A 15,955-nucleotide genomic window follows, 5' to 3' on the forward strand; every position below is an offset into this window, starting at 1 on the left:
GGCTAAGTGTCTATCCAGGGAAATGCTTCTCCAACAGTCAGGGCCCTTCAAGCTTCCTTCCTAAATGTTATGGTAACAAGTACTCTGAATGGAGCACTCTCTCCTGGTGAGACACAAGAAAAGGTAATTCCTTAACTATGGATTTAATGTCATAAACATCAATTATGTAGAATGACAGATTCTGTCTCTATAAGACCTGCCATATTAAATTAAGAACAAGGTCATGTATTTATTGTAATACTCTATTTTAGATTAAAAAGCTGCATCTTCTTTCTACAATTCGTATAGCCACAGAGAAATCTGTTTCTGAGACAAATCATTTTCCATGTTCAAAAGCGTATGTTTTTTGTTGGTGCTTCAGCATGCAACATTTCACACATGAGCAAAAATAAAGTTAGGTAGACCTTGCAAATATTCATCAGAAAAATGGCTTCAATAAAACTGGAGACACAACTGTCCCCACAGTTTGCTCATGGCTCACAGCCCACATTGTAAGAATGTTAACGCACCAAAACCTAACAGATCCAAGAAAACTAAGAAATGAGAGAGGTAAATTTACACTTTTTTAATAGTCACCCCTACTACCATATACTTTGTATGCAGTTGTTTGGAGAAAGAGGTATCAGATTTCTATAAGGAAAACTTGGAAACTGGTATTAGAAACAGACCCAGGTAAATAATCTTTAGTTTTAATGTGTATGAAAGCTCGTCTTGATGAGCTTCCTTTAAGTAAATGGAAAATTACTGTCTTGCCAAGTCCACCAGGCACACGTGTAAAAGCATAAGAGATAAAAAGCACTGATCTCTCCAGGAACGGGACGTCAGCTGAGCAGATGCTGCAGGGCTTCTTGTTTGTCAAGATGCTTCTCTTACCTTGCTGAGCTTACTTTCTGGCAATCTGTTATTAAATCTTCATACCCTTTCTTGAAATCCACATTGTACTTTATCATTTCAAAAGAGACAAGAGGAGAAACCCTTTTTGTAAGATAGAAACTCATTTTTATGTGCACTACTGTCTTGCTGGGATGGAAATCCAACGTGCAATTTTTACATGAAAATATAATGTCACAATAGTGCTATTTCATATCATGCACTGATTTCTAGCACTGTGCAGTATTCCTCCATTGTCCAACGAACTTTTCAGTCCTGTTTCTAAGTCACTGAACGATAAAAATGATTAAGGCATTAACACGGTGAAAATGTCTAAGCCCTTCTTCAGTTAGAGAGCATTACAAATGAAGAATATCTGAGTCTTGTCTATAATTACTGTATTATTTCACACATATATAATGAAGTATGAAGTGAGGTGTCTATTCAGCATTCACGCATTATCTATGCCATAAAAGTAGGTGCATCCAGAAATGCTTAATTATGATTTTTTAATTCCCAAAAAAGGGCTACGATTCAAATTAATTCCTCCTCACCTCCCCTCAAGAAACTTCCCCTCACCCTAAGTGACAAAAAGTGTAGCTAAAAGGTCATAATTTTTGGAACTTCTCCCAGACATCCAGGAAAGATAAGAAAAAGCTCTCTTGACAGAGGGTTATGACATGATCAGAACAAGAGCTAGCTTTTCTCAAAGCATCTGCCAGGGTTAAATATGTGCCTGTATCTACACTAACTGCAACACACTGTGCTGAAAATCACAACCCTCCAAATACATACAGAAATGAAAAGTTTGTGGAACACTGTATTTTCTGTAATGTATCGTAAAAGCTGATGGAAATGAAAATTCCTACTGGAATATTACATCACTAATGAATCATGATGCATACTGATGTCTCTACTGCATATGTATATCCTGTTTTGTAATGCACAGCCAGCTGTCACAGAATCTGAGAGAAAGAGCTGGCGGGTAAGTGATCCCAAAACCACCTATTGGCTACCACTGCCCAAATAAAATAGGAGGAAAAATTTGCATACAATTATTCTATTTAGATTTTTATGAGGTATGCTTGTTCTTTAGAGCCTGCGTTTGTTCATACTTGCTGCATTTTCACTAACAAAAGTCCTACATAACACTGAGAGACAGACAGTAAAACACTGATCCACATTACCTCAGAGCCACGTTTGGCTTAATTATTGAGAACATGTAACAATATTAAGCTTCATCCCATTTGGTAACTGACAAAAAGCACTCATCCTTTCAAAAAGCACTAAAACATTCCTTTACAAAGGAATTGCAAAGTGAATTGGTATCCTTTCAGTGATTGATGCCATGAGCTCTGTCCTGGATGACAGGATGAGGATGACCTAGAATTGAATGTAGCCTTAAGTGAAATTACAGCCACTTGCGTAAGTGCTAATGGCACCCGGTCAGGCCCACAGAATACTAACACCTCCAAGGCTGGGCAGCATGGAGAATTACCCAGGGACAGCGAGGCCAAAACCTCTCCATGATGTAATTAATGTCTAAAAAGGACTGGGAGAGGAAGAGAGAGAAAAAGAACATTTCAACCTGAGTAATTCCCAAAGGTGCATCTGAGCTCAGTGAGCAGATACGTGTTTGACATGTCAGACTGTTCTCTGGAAAAACTCCTGCAGATGCAAGATGGCACTAAAGAATAGATTTCTGCCAGGCTGAAACGGAGTAGCTGACAGCTTCCTGGGCTGCAATATGTTGAACTGTACACTCCACTCATCTGGCAGGCAAGGCTGGAATCTGATATGGCAGTGGTCTACATGGAAGAGAATTAGCCCAGAACTCTGCACTCGAAAGTCACTTATCCCAGGAAAACACCTAACACATTTAACTAGCATAACCAATCTGCTTCAAATTTGATGATGCCTAGAAAGTTATCGAGAAGATCTTGAGCTTTAAGCTTGGAAAGGTTTACTTTAACCGTTTCTTCCGAAGTTTAGTTCTCACTGTCCAAAAGCAAGTTCAGAGATTGGTTAGGAAAGCATAATCTTGCTTTACTAATAGCCAAAAGAGAACAAAACATAATTTTCATTATGGCATAGTATTACTGTCAAGAGATGAGATGAAAAAACTTCATCCACCCCACCTTCAAGATCCAATCATAGCACATCAAGAGGAAATTCTTCAGTAATTTAAGACCAGATGTACTGGGCTCCACTTGGGTTATCAGGTTTTTGAGTGTTGAGACTGGCTGTGTGCATACCAAACAGTTAACCAGAACAGACTATTTCAGCTGGAAGGGACCTGCAGCAACCACCCAGTCCAACTTCCTGGCCCATTCAGGGCTGGCTAAAGTTAAAGCACGTTGTTAAGGGCATTGCCCAAATGCCTCTTAAATGCTTGGCAGGCTTGGGACATTGTGGCTGATATTTAATGAATATAGAAGGTTCATTTGATGAGAAGGTACTTGCTGATCTATTTATTTCATTGAGCTTTGCCTGGATCACTGTAAAAATATTATTGAACATAAAGTTGCATATTTGTTTAGGTTAAAAGTAGAGTTCTTTCCACTGAAAGGACAGGTTTTTTTCCAATATGATAAAAGAAATACACTATCACAAGAAACAAACAGCATATACTTGCATCTACAATTCATGGATTAGGAATATACATTAAATTACCTAAATGTGGATGTGGAAAAAGAAAAAAAGAGCTAGTAAGTTTACTTGCTTTCTACAGTAGCTCATTAAAGCACTCAATTATATCTTACACATCATCTGGACATATAGTTTGTCAGCAGCAATTAGAGATTGATGGGTACCTGCTGCAACACAGATTCAACAGTACACAAATCCACACCACAGATGTTCTGAAAAGTCTGGAAAAACTCTGGAAGACGCTAGAGTGATAGAATCAGAAAATATGCATACTTCCTTTCAGAAGAATTATCTGAAAGTGTCCTACTTCCTTCAGCTTGAAATATCCATTCAAATATAATGAAGTTTCAGTAAACATTACCTTTCGAGGACTAAACAGCATATCAATTATTTTTCACAATAGCCAAGCTTTAGTTACTTCAAGCAAAAATTTTCTACTCCAGCCCAACAGTTTGTTTGGTTTTTTATCCTGCTTATAGACCAGACACTAGTTAACCTCTCAGATCTCTGGAGAGCTGTGGTTTAAGGGAGCCCAGGAGGAAAAGACAAATTTGGAAAGCCATTTATCCATCTCCCTAGAATTGAGACATTATGGTTTTCATTCTTCCCTCACTCCCCAAAATACCAAATTTCCATCATCAGAGCTCTGTGAATAAATGAACATTTTGTTACTGGACTCAGGAAGAAAGAAACCACAGGCCTGTTAGGGACAGAGAGGAGAGGAGGGCACTGTGTGCTTGGGAGCGTGTTTATTTGACTGGATTGCAGACGGTCAACCGAAGAACATGCACATCATATATTTTTAAGCATTTCATAATGTCTTATTATTAATCCCAGCCAAAACCACCAAGACCAAAATTATCTGAAATTGGTGCTTGTGTGTCCTGACCCCAAAGCCAACAATGGTTGCATAAAAAAAATGTTAAAAATCTACAGTCCTCTCAGGTTTAATTTTTTTAATCTATTACAAGGCAGTGCCCTTTAAGAGTCTAGAGAGAAGACAGGTCTCCATAACTAACAAATTGAAATGTGGTCCTGGGTAAATTTTACTTCCAGGAAACCAAAATGTTGCAGTCCTTGAGAGAGAGAGGCTACAAGCAGAGGGCTCTTCTAAAGGAAGGAGCTTTTATTGAACCTGTCACTTGTCATTAAACACTCCATATTTTACCTTAGCCTGATATTTTCATTAGAGCATACAGACCTTTTTCATCTGTGAATGAAAGCATTCCCTTCAGCCTTGTGCTGAATATGGGGAAAGGCTCTCTAAAATCGAGCCCACCCAAACAGGACAATTATGTTCACAAAAGTAGGAAAAGCACTAGGGAAACTCAAATAAAATTAATACCATGATAACTTGCACATTTCAGTGTTGACTATCACATCACACTTCAATCTTAAATTATTTCAAGCATTTAGTAATGTCTGTTTTCAATGTCGGAAAAACTTGCATGTAATTATATAGGAAACAACAGACATCAGTGCAGAATAAAACACAACATAAGCAAAGTGCAAAAAAGTATGTACTGCTCTATAGGGATCTCTAGTTGGAAAACCTGAATGGAAAAAGGTGAAGACATCCCTGCTATTCATATTTTTATATCTATGCTCTCGCAACTGCTTAAAACACTTTATAAGTAAAGAACTGGATAAGAAATTGCAAGGGCAGCTATACATCCTTAAAGAACTCTGATGTAAAGCAGCACCATTTTTTTCCACCTAATTTCTGAGCAAAAGCTGCCTCACTGATCCCATCAAATCTGTACCATCCTTGACATACCAAAAACTTAAATAGTTTAAACAGGACTTAAAAGTTTTCAGTAACTGAAATATCACTCTGTTCACTGCTATGCAGTACAAACATTTTACAGAATTTACTGTTTCTTAAAAAAAAAAAAAGAAAAGTGGTTTCAGTATGCAAATAGAAGCTGAGAGAAAACAAATTTCAGGCTTTTTTCAGTGTATTACGTATGTGAAGAAGATAGGAAAATGAAAAGGGAAAGAATAATTGGGGCAGGGGGGAAGGGGGAAGCCAGGAAAGGAAGCCATCCCTTTTAAAATCTGGAAGTGCTACATAAAAACAAAGATGATGGTCTGATGGAACGGTGTCATTCAATAAATCCACCATCCACGTAACTGCAAGGCAAATATCAAGTACCAGCTGTGTTTTCAAACTTGAAATACAGATTTACTCAAATGCAGATTAGAAATCTAACCAAATATTGTAGTAGTTTTAGGAATTTTTAAAGACATTTCATTAATAGCAGGAGGATTGTGTTATTTAAACTTAGCTGCCACATAATGAGAGCCTTGTGAATTGCCATAGCATTACAGCCACAAAACCCATTAGCAGACGTAGAAATCCCACATTCTCCCCTTTTATAAAGGGCTGCAGTTATGAAATCATTTTCGTACACTTGGAAGTTAACTATTTCAGTGCCCTGTACATACAGGACTGGAGTTGATGGGGAAAACCACAAAATGGTGCATCTGAGAGCATTCCACATGGACACATATTTCTGTGGTTCTTTCAGAGTTTTAGCTGAAAACATCCCCCCAGCATCCCACAGAATAAAGTAAAGGAGTATCTGTTTGAATAAAGGAGAGAATATATCTTTACTAGTGAACTCTTAGGATGTATTCTGTGTCTTCATGGTAGATGTATTAAGATACGTGGCTGGTAAAAAGAAACAGGATTGAACCTAGGATAACAAAGGAAAACACCAAAGAAAGGCTTGCTCTTTAAAGATTTACAAAATGAAAGACTACAGGGTTGGGTACTGTTACCATGTTTATTTTCACTCACCAAAAAGAAAGTTACTTTTGTAAATTAAAGAAAACACAGTCAAAATGTCTATTATCTCCACACTTAGCATCATGGTATCTTTGCTTTGCTTCACGCCAATAGCTTAATATTTTTATGACAGCAATTGAAAACTTACCGTTTGATAAACCTCCTGTAGCTAATCTCAACACACAGCACTCTGAGAAGTATTTTACTTGCTTTTATACCAGTGGCTTTCTTATGCCTGGGCAGATTTGAGGTGACCAGATAACTCCATGGGGCAGCAGCATGATCATTTCAGAAATAAAGCCAACTGACTAGTAAGCATACCAAGAACTCATGAGGTAGAGCAAACAAGGAATGACTACACATAGAAAGCATGGTCCTGCAGTTACCCAACAACAATTCCAGCTGACTCTAAGAATACTTACTTGGTTATCTTTCATTTACTGAAGAAAAGACACCAGTGTAAGGTAAAACCAGCTGGGAAAATACACAAAACAGCTAAAGAAAAAGTCTGTTAGAAGAGCAGAGAAGAAAGAAATGTCACACCAATCTCAATACAGAATTGATACAATTATTTCAACGATGCACTTCATAACCAAGTTGGCAGTTAAAAGTATTTTTTCCTCTTATGGAAATTGAGTAAGATATGAAGGCAGTTGAGAGAGACTGCTTTCTCTGAAGTGCTGTAGGATAGATGTGTCCTTTTAAACAATCAGTAACAAATTTCTTGGGTAACAGCTATGAAAACAGATCAGGAGGTAGAGCAGAGAGCCAGGCAGATAAGCCTGCCTGATTGTCCTAATTGCATTAATTCAATTCCCAGCTTACCTGAAGCTGTTGGGAGCTGTCATTAAGGTTATCCTCTCGTCTCCTGGCCTCCTCCAGCATCTGCGCACTCTTCTTTTTCTCCACTTGCTCTTTGTGCTTCAGATTTGCTACTTTCTTATTTTGATCTTTAACTTGCCTGCAAAAGAGAAGAGCGCTCAGAGCGCGGTCTGGAGCCACTTCCCGTCAGCCCCGGCGCTGGGCAGCTGGGCCAGGGAACAGTGGAGTGCCACCCCTTCCTTTGCAGAAGGTCACCAGCACCAAACTCATCCTCAAGCATTGCCCTCAAGTGTTAATTCAGCTAAAAGGATGCTTCATTTTGCTCATTACTGTTAACACAAACGAGGAAATTTCTGAAACAAAAGCATTCATTTTTATTTGGCATAAACTATAAATCAAAAGATGCACCTGTCCTCTTCTGACTGGAGAAGAAAACTCTTCTCTGTTCACACACACACATACACGTGCACACATAAAACCACACACATCTAATAACCTTTTGCTTTGGGTACCACTGTATCTAATGTGAGGAAAACAGGAGAAGCAAAACTATGACTTGAACCTAGAGGATTACCTACAAGAATTAGGCAATCTGTTTTCAGAAGTAAAACACTTTCTTTTCAACCTCAAGATCTACCTGTTTTCTTGATATTTTGAGGGATTTCCTATCCTTTCTTTTTACAGAAGCAAGACACAACAAGTAAGAACAAACTGTTTCAGAAAGCATGCATAATTTCCTTTTCACTTGCATCTATGGACTATTTTTGATGATCCTGGCAGCTACCACTGCCTGCAGAGAAGGGTTTGGCCTTTCAGGGCATTAAGACACATGGAGTATTGAATCTAATTACAGACTCTTTAATCTCAGCCTCCTGACCACAGAGAGCTTGAGTCTAAACTTTTAGTCCAATCAAAACAAAACAGGCTAGCTTTGCTTCCTCAGCCCTTTTCTCCATAATTATATCTGGAATTTGGATTTTGGAATAAAAGACAGATTCTTTGGTTGCAAGATTTCCCCAAAACATCATGCAAGTAGTAGAGACGGCTCTTTAATTTACTGTTTAGAAAACAGAATGATATACCAGCTTCAGATCTGGTATGTTATCCACACAGACAGGGAAGAATGTCTCTTCTGTATTTCAGAAACACTTTTACAACAGATCACAAACAACCCTTCTTTAATATTTTCTTCAGAACTCATAACAAAAGCATGATCAAGAACATATCTCTTTGTGATATATTTATGTTCAAATTATGTGGTATATGACCAGTCAGTGTTTTGAGTTCCTCCAAAAATACGCAGGCTCAGCTCTGAGCTCTGCCTTTTCCAATGTAAGCCAACCGAGGCTGGGAAAATTGCGAAGACAGCGAATTTTCCTTGGTGCTAAAACAAACTATTAGGGTGAAAAAGTGCTGATGGCCTCTGGAGACCAATAAAGAAGGAAAGTCCTTTTCTGATGATGTTAAAAAATTATTGGCATACTTAACTACCCTGTCCAAAAGTTACAGCTGATTTGAGTCAGGATGCTTTTCAAACACAACCAGTATAATTGTTGAGTTATTCTAACCCAGTGCTGCACACTGGCAGTGGGCGCACTGCCCAGTTTGAAAGCAGACTTGCTCAGTAATTAAACAACTTATTGGAAATATTATGTTGGCACCAACTCAGCTTGTACGATACATGGTTCTATCTGTCCAATAAAATAAACACAGAAAGTACAGCTAAGTCAAGGCAGAAAATGAAAATATGTCAGCCCAACACATTCAATTCCATATGAGAATTTTTACTCAACTTTTAAATCAAAATTAGAGGAAATAAGTATTTTTTTATAAACTTGCAAAGCTAGATTCACATATTGGGAAACTGATCTTTATTGCTATAACGTACTAGTTGGATAAGGACAACAATGTTAATAAAGCCACAACCCTCATCAAAATATGTCAGAAATAGGTAATCTCCTGCATGGTCCAAAATGTTTTCAAACAAAATACGCAGTTCCAATAAAAGGAGTAATTATAAGGATATGGGCTATTGACAACCCCCTTCTCATGTCTGAACCAAAATAAATTACATTCTAATATATTAGGTAGATGTTTTGAGACAAAGAGAAGCTTTACTGAAGTTAAAAGATGGAAGTCTGGAAATTACCTAGTGCTTGTAATACTGAGATCAATCTGCAAGACACAACTATCCCTCCATATCCTTGATGTCAAAAAGGAACAAAAGTTGGGCCATAAACCTTTGAAATGATATAGTTATCTTTGGCATTAACTACAATTTCCCCAACTGTTTAATTCTGTAAAACTGAGGTCACACGAAACTCCAAATCTATAAAACCAAAAAGACTTGGAGTCACTTGATACATAAAAACACATCTCATCTCAATGTCTGTGGTACCAAATGAAAATTCTCACTTTTACACAACCACATGCAGATAATCATGTAAAAGGTTCAGCATATACAACTCCATAGACCTTTAATATTTGCACCATGAAAGTTCTGTGAAACTCTGAAGACGTCATACTGTGGTTCAGTAAAGAATGCTCTTCCTTCTCTGCCAGATAACTTTCAGTTTTCAAAGCCAGTCAGAGAATCATCTTTTATAGATGCAAATAATCTTTAAAAATATTTAAATACATACTCATATTTTTAATATCAAGAGACCTCAAAAGCTTGCTTAATATTCACTGCTCAGTAGTAAGACATTCACTGCTCAGTAAGACATTCACTCACAGTTCTGTTGCTATTTTAAACACTGCAATACTACTGATGATTGTCACAGAACAACTTCATCTTCACACCACCACTGCACAATGTGTGCAGAATTGGCCCACATACTCAACTGGAACAATAAAATAAAATACAGTAAGTATGTGTCTTAAGTGAGCATGCTGCAACTGAAACATTTTATGAGGAGACAGTCAAGAGGAAAAGTTTTCATAATATATCTGCACGAGGAAGCTAATTAGGAAGGAAGAAACAGAAAGAAAGAAACAAAGCTCTGCAACTCTCTCCCTCCCTCCTCAGCTTCATTTTGTAAGCTTAATGTTCTTAAAACTGTCTTGAATGCAACTGCACATATATAGAGCATATATCCCTATCAAAGGGGCACTAAAGTTTTAAAGAAATCCTTAATCTCTAAGAGAATTTTTACTGAAACTGAAAAAACCTCCACAAGATTAAAGATAGTAAAAAAAAAAAGAATTATGGACAATGATGGCAAAAGCTTAGAGGTTTATGAATGTTTTCTAGAAAGCACTACTGTTTGCACATATAGCAACTGACCAAATACCAATTTGCAACGTGCATGTGGGATTCTCACCATAAATAAAGAGCTAATGAACTTCTGAGAGATACAGTGCATTAAACATTACCATAAGCACACATTCCTACACAAACATCTTTGCAAGACGGAACTACAAAGAGAGAAAGAATTCTGGTGATACTAAAAAAAGCTGGAGAGCCGGTTCACGTTCAGTGAGATAAAGCTTTAAATAAGAGACCAACTGGAACCAGCAGAAACAACAAAACTAACAAAAGAAAAAGTACCTCATCCCAGAAGATGTTTATTCTCACCGTCACCTCAAATCAAATAATAAAAAATGTTATAGTCATATATAAAAGAAGAAAAATCTAATGAGAATGTTTATGTTGAATTACAGTGAAAAATCCCACTTATTTTGGAAATAACAATTTCTTTTGCACTTTTAATAGCAATTTTAAGATAACCATCTTTTTTTGAGGCCCAGCTCCTAAAATATTTTGCCCTCAAAAGTGAAAATTCTCTTCCATTATTTCGAATTTTTCTCCATTTCACGGTATGTCACATCAAGTACTGTTACAGTGGAATATATTAGATAAAAGGAAGTAGAATCAAATTCAGGCTTCGAATTTAAAAATATAAACCCCAAAGTCTTTCAACTAAAGACAGGCCAAGATTTTCAGAATTAATCATTTCACATCCTTTGATTTTGGGTGCCCAATTTAAGCCATGTGCCTGATGAAAAAATCCCCTAAGATTTCCTAATCAGGAGACTGAAACCTGAAATATCTATGGCTTTACTCTTTCTTTAAGGAAACAAAGCTGCATCACTTTAAAAAAGCCACACCTTTCCACTTCTCTGTGAAATTGTTGAATTTCCAGTGCTGAAATATAGCCCAACATCATGGGGAGACTAAAGTCAAACAATCACAATAAGCAATAAAAAATTCCAAACTAGAAGATTTCACATTTTAGAATTATTTCAAAACAGGAAGACAAATAGAAACAATAGAAGACCAGTGGACCATCAGGCATTCCTGAAAAGTGGCAAGGCACTTTGCTACCCATCAGTCTTTGGGAAGATTTTTCCTCCCTCAGGAGACCAACTGTGACATAGGCCCTTTTATTTATTAAGGCTTTTATGAATTTTTTTTTTTTGTACTAATGTCAATACTTTTTTCATTTTGACACTAATCTCATTATCTGTTACTGTAATGCACATCAGCATACATACAGCTGCTAATTCTCTCCTCATATGGATTTTCATGCTACACACTAATGTAATGCAAGCTATTATCTGCATCTCGTTATCTTTTCTGACATAACTTCAGATGTTATTCTTGTAAAATAGAAGCTGCTAAAATGTTAACTGAAAATATGAATAAGTTAATGTGAATTTTGATGCTATATTTTAATGTACTTTTCCTTCACATCTACGTGGCTAACACACAACAGTGTTTTTAGAATAATCCGGGTTAAGTAAACATTTAGAATGCTTTTGAACCACCACAAAAGCTTCCCTGCAATATAAAGTACACACACATGCTGTATTTCACACAATGAATCACACACTAGGAACAAACATGCAGATCTTGTACACTGCTATAGAAACAGCCTGCTTTACTCATCTGACTTAGGCACTCAGAAATATTTCCTGTGTGTCTGTCAGCCATGTCAGAAGGATTGCTGAGCTCGAGCCTTCATTGCTGTAGCATTACCACCACCCACAGGACACTCCACTGTTGCTGCAGCTACTAATCCTGATGGACAGATGAACTTCTGATGTGTTAAAGAACACTTTGCTTCTCAACATGAGTTAAACTGATAAAATAGTCAACATGACTGAAAAAACCTGCATGGAAAACTGGACGCAACGAACTAATATGTTGCTTAGTTTGGAATTGCCAATGTACCTTGTGTTATGAAATACTAGATTCTACAATGTATAGTATAGAATTATAGAATATTTCAAGTTGGCAGGGACCCATTAGGATCATCGAGTCCAACTCCCTGCTTGTTGCAGGACTACCTAAAACTAAACCATATGACTGAGAGCATTGTCCAGACACGCCTTCAACTCTGTCAGGCTTGGAGCTGTGACCACTTCTCTGTTCCAGTGCCCTCATGGGGAGGAGCCTGTTCCTAATGTCTGAAATTGCTCTGATGCAACTTCATTCCTTTTCCTCACGTCCTATCACTGGTCCCCAGAGATAGATCAGCACCTACCCTCCACTGCCCTCCTTGAGGATGCTGCTATCATTGCCTAAGATATCCAAGCGTTTTGTAGTCCTGAGAGACACAGAGAAGTGTCCAACTTAGGACATTTACCCCAAAATTTCCTTCGTCACTTCTTTATTTTTAAGGTCTGCACCCACAAAATATTTTAGCTGGCCATATCCTTAACCATAACATCTGAATTTAAAAGATCATGAATACAGTAACATAGCTGTGTTGTCTGGGGTTTTTTGTTTTGTTTGGGGTTTTTTTGTAGTTTTGGTACACAAAGAAAATTATTTACATCTGTGGCACATAGCAGAAGGAAAGCGAGGAAAACGTCTTCCCAAAAATGCTACTTTGTTTTGAAAATAAGAAAAAAGCCTGTTCTGAAAGGTTTTGATTTGGCTTTTAGTTGCTCAAAACTCACTTCACCTTAGTTAGGGTTAGTCACCACATCATGGAGAATAATGGCAGTGTTTGGAAAGCTCAACTGCTTAACCTAAAGAAAAAGAAAGTGATGATAGGAAGATAAATAAGCAATGAAGGAAACAGGACTGACCACATCACACAGCCCCATCACCACAGCCGGGTGTGTGATTGACAGTCAAAGGAAAGTTGCCAAAGGTTGAACAGAGTTCTTCATCTAATGCATTCAAAAATTAGGATCAGGGGAATTACACACTGCTGAAGATCTACACAGAATTTAGTATGACTGGGTCAGGGTTTTTTTTAAGAACTGGAAGTGTTATCTGGGCCTTTTCCTTTGCTTTGTTTGGCTGTATGTAGCAGTTCCAGCTTCTCAACTGGTTCGTCACTGCCCTTCAACATGATAACAAGATCAAAAATGGTGCATTAAATTCCTAACTAAAAGAAACAATAATTGCACTATGCTTCACAAACTTGGTTTAATATTACCACCTCTGTTGCACATTGCATCCAAGCTAAAAGACAAATCACCACACTTAAACCGTTCTTGTTCAACTGCACAGCACTCAACTACCTCTTGTGCCTGTGAATGCCTCCCAAAACCTCTCATCATTTTGTTACACTGTTCCTTGCTGTTCTGCACCACTTATATGACAAGGTAAGGAATGCCAATGAAAATATTAACAGATCCTGAAAATTTAACTGGGCTGCTGCGAGTCAAATCGTCCCATGGTGGCTTTAAGAAATGGGGGGTGGACTTCATTTCCTGAGGCTAGGAAACTTTGATTTCTAAAAACAAAGCGTGTGTTCAGGTCAGCACTGGAGGAGGCAAAGGATGAAGGCTGTGGGAAACTAGCTTGCCCCAAATTTTAGGAACAGGAGCCCAAGAGTGTCTGAATCAAGAGGTGTTAAAGTCAAGACTTCAAGCTGATCTCTATTTCACACGGATCACTGTCTTTCTTCAGTGGTAACAATTATTTGCATGATATCAATGCACATTTCCTGATGCAATCAGCCCATCAGCTAACACACCTCTCCCTGTAGCTAAAACAACACTAAGGTGTTCTTCCAGAAACAGCTGATGGGAAGATAAGAGATAGGGGAGCACACACCATATGAATCTAGAAACTCAATGTAATAAAAAAATGCTATCCAAACAAACCCTCCTATAATTTAGAAACACCTCAGAAAAGAAACACATCACCTGACTCATTAGCAACAGATTAAATTTACTGGTGACACAAGTTATTAATGCTACATAGAATGTTTCATGAGGGAATAAAAAAACCAACACCAGAAATAACCAGGGTGCTCTCCAGTCACGAGACAGTAGCCCAGCTACATACAGTGGCGAAGTCAAATGCTGCTGTCTTGGTATTCTCAAAAAAAAAAGTAAGTAAAGAAAAATTTCCTCAACCAACTGGCTAAAATTGAGGGATTATAAGCAGAGGTTAAACAAAGTGTCTTTGTTTTAGTGCAACAAGACCATATCAAATTAAGCAAACTACAGGTTTGCTTTCAGACAGGGCCAAGTACAAGAAGACACTCTAAACACTTCTGGTAAACATCTATAGCACCTCATGTTTTCATTAATCTCTTATTACAGTTTTGTAGATAAAATCCTTTTCATCTATTCGTCTAGCTAATGTGCAGCTAAATAAAAGACTAATAAAATTAATGTGCAGCTTCCCAACTACTTAAATTCTCAGCACCTATTCCTAGGAAGCAAGTTCTGTGATGAAAATAATGAATACATTACCATAATTTCATAACTGGTGTAAAATTTTAAATCAGACTTCAGAGATTAAATATCAAATTAATTATATGTCAGGTTTGAGAACTGTTTTTGAAAGCTGACAGCAATTGAACTAGAAAAGAAACCTTTAACCTTAAAGCCTTTCAACTTTTAGTTTTTATTGTCACTAGGAACATTAAAAATACAAACTTCAGGTGAACTCTGAAATAAGCCTGTAACATAGTGGTATGGGTGTTCCTTTGTTAAGAAAAATAGTAATACTTTAAGGCCCTTAATTAAAGGATTCAGTAGTTCAACAAATAAGTTTGTTCTGTTGTATTTTTTTTCCTGCTTTTGTTAATTGAGCAAACAGATGCAAAGCCAAAAATGACATTTATAAAATGGCTGATTAGGCTTTGGTGTGGATTCCTTCCCCCTGCAACATGCTGGGTTAGTTGAATTTGGCCCTAACAGTGTGGGAAGAAGTCCCAAAGGTGCTGTTCTCTTTACCTTTAACTCCAGCTCACAAACCAACTGCCCTGTGAACAGATCACACACAGCCAGCCACTCTCTGCTCAAGAGACCTGCACCATTTGGCTGAAAAAAGCGTTTTCTAAACAGCAATAAAATCTTCCTTATGAATGGCATTTTACTGCGGTTTCAGAGGGTATTTTTGTGATATAAGAAAACACGTCTTTTTTAACTGCAGTCCCACTAGCCAGAAGAGAAAACAATCACAACAGAGCAGTTGTTTTCGTTCAGACGGGCAAGCAATCTTTTAATTCCTTCTAGAACAATACGTGATACAAACAATAATTAAAACAAAAATCAAATGTAAAAATTAGCCATTGAAACCAAACAAAAAATTAAATATAATGTAAGGAGAAGAAAATTTTAAAAGCAAAGCATTTAAGAGCCATGCTAGAGTAGCTTGAAACATCTATCCATATGTAAACAAGCTATGGAAAGTCCTTTCTAAAAATTTGAAGGAATTTGGGATAACAGTTGAACATTATTATTCTGTCACCTTGATAACCATATGTTAAAGAATCAAGATATGTCTCACACATTTAAGCTGACAATTACTGAAAATCCAGTCTTCAGCAAGAAGTATTAAACCAAGCAGTTGCCAAGGACAAAGACCAAAGCACAATGGATGTACTAACTCAGTGGAAGAGGATT

At 37.4% G+C, this 15,955-nt stretch overlaps 1 protein-coding gene across 1 annotated transcript in view; it reads right to left on the reverse strand.

Annotated features, from left to right (window-relative positions):
- ERC1 (ELKS/RAB6-interacting/CAST family member 1) overlaps nt 1-15,955 on the reverse strand; it is a 284,378-nt gene that overhangs the window by 129,289 nt on the left and 139,134 nt on the right. The window contains 1 exon segment of the mRNA XM_032105148.1: nt 7,136-7,271. Coding sequence (XP_031961039.1) covers nt 7,136-7,271 — 136 coding nt within the window.

This window comes from Corvus moneduloides, chromosome 4, assembly GCF_009650955.1.
Source record: "Corvus moneduloides isolate bCorMon1 chromosome 4, bCorMon1.pri, whole genome shotgun sequence".
In the NCBI taxonomy this organism is placed as follows: Eukaryota; Metazoa; Chordata; class Aves; order Passeriformes; family Corvidae; genus Corvus; species Corvus moneduloides.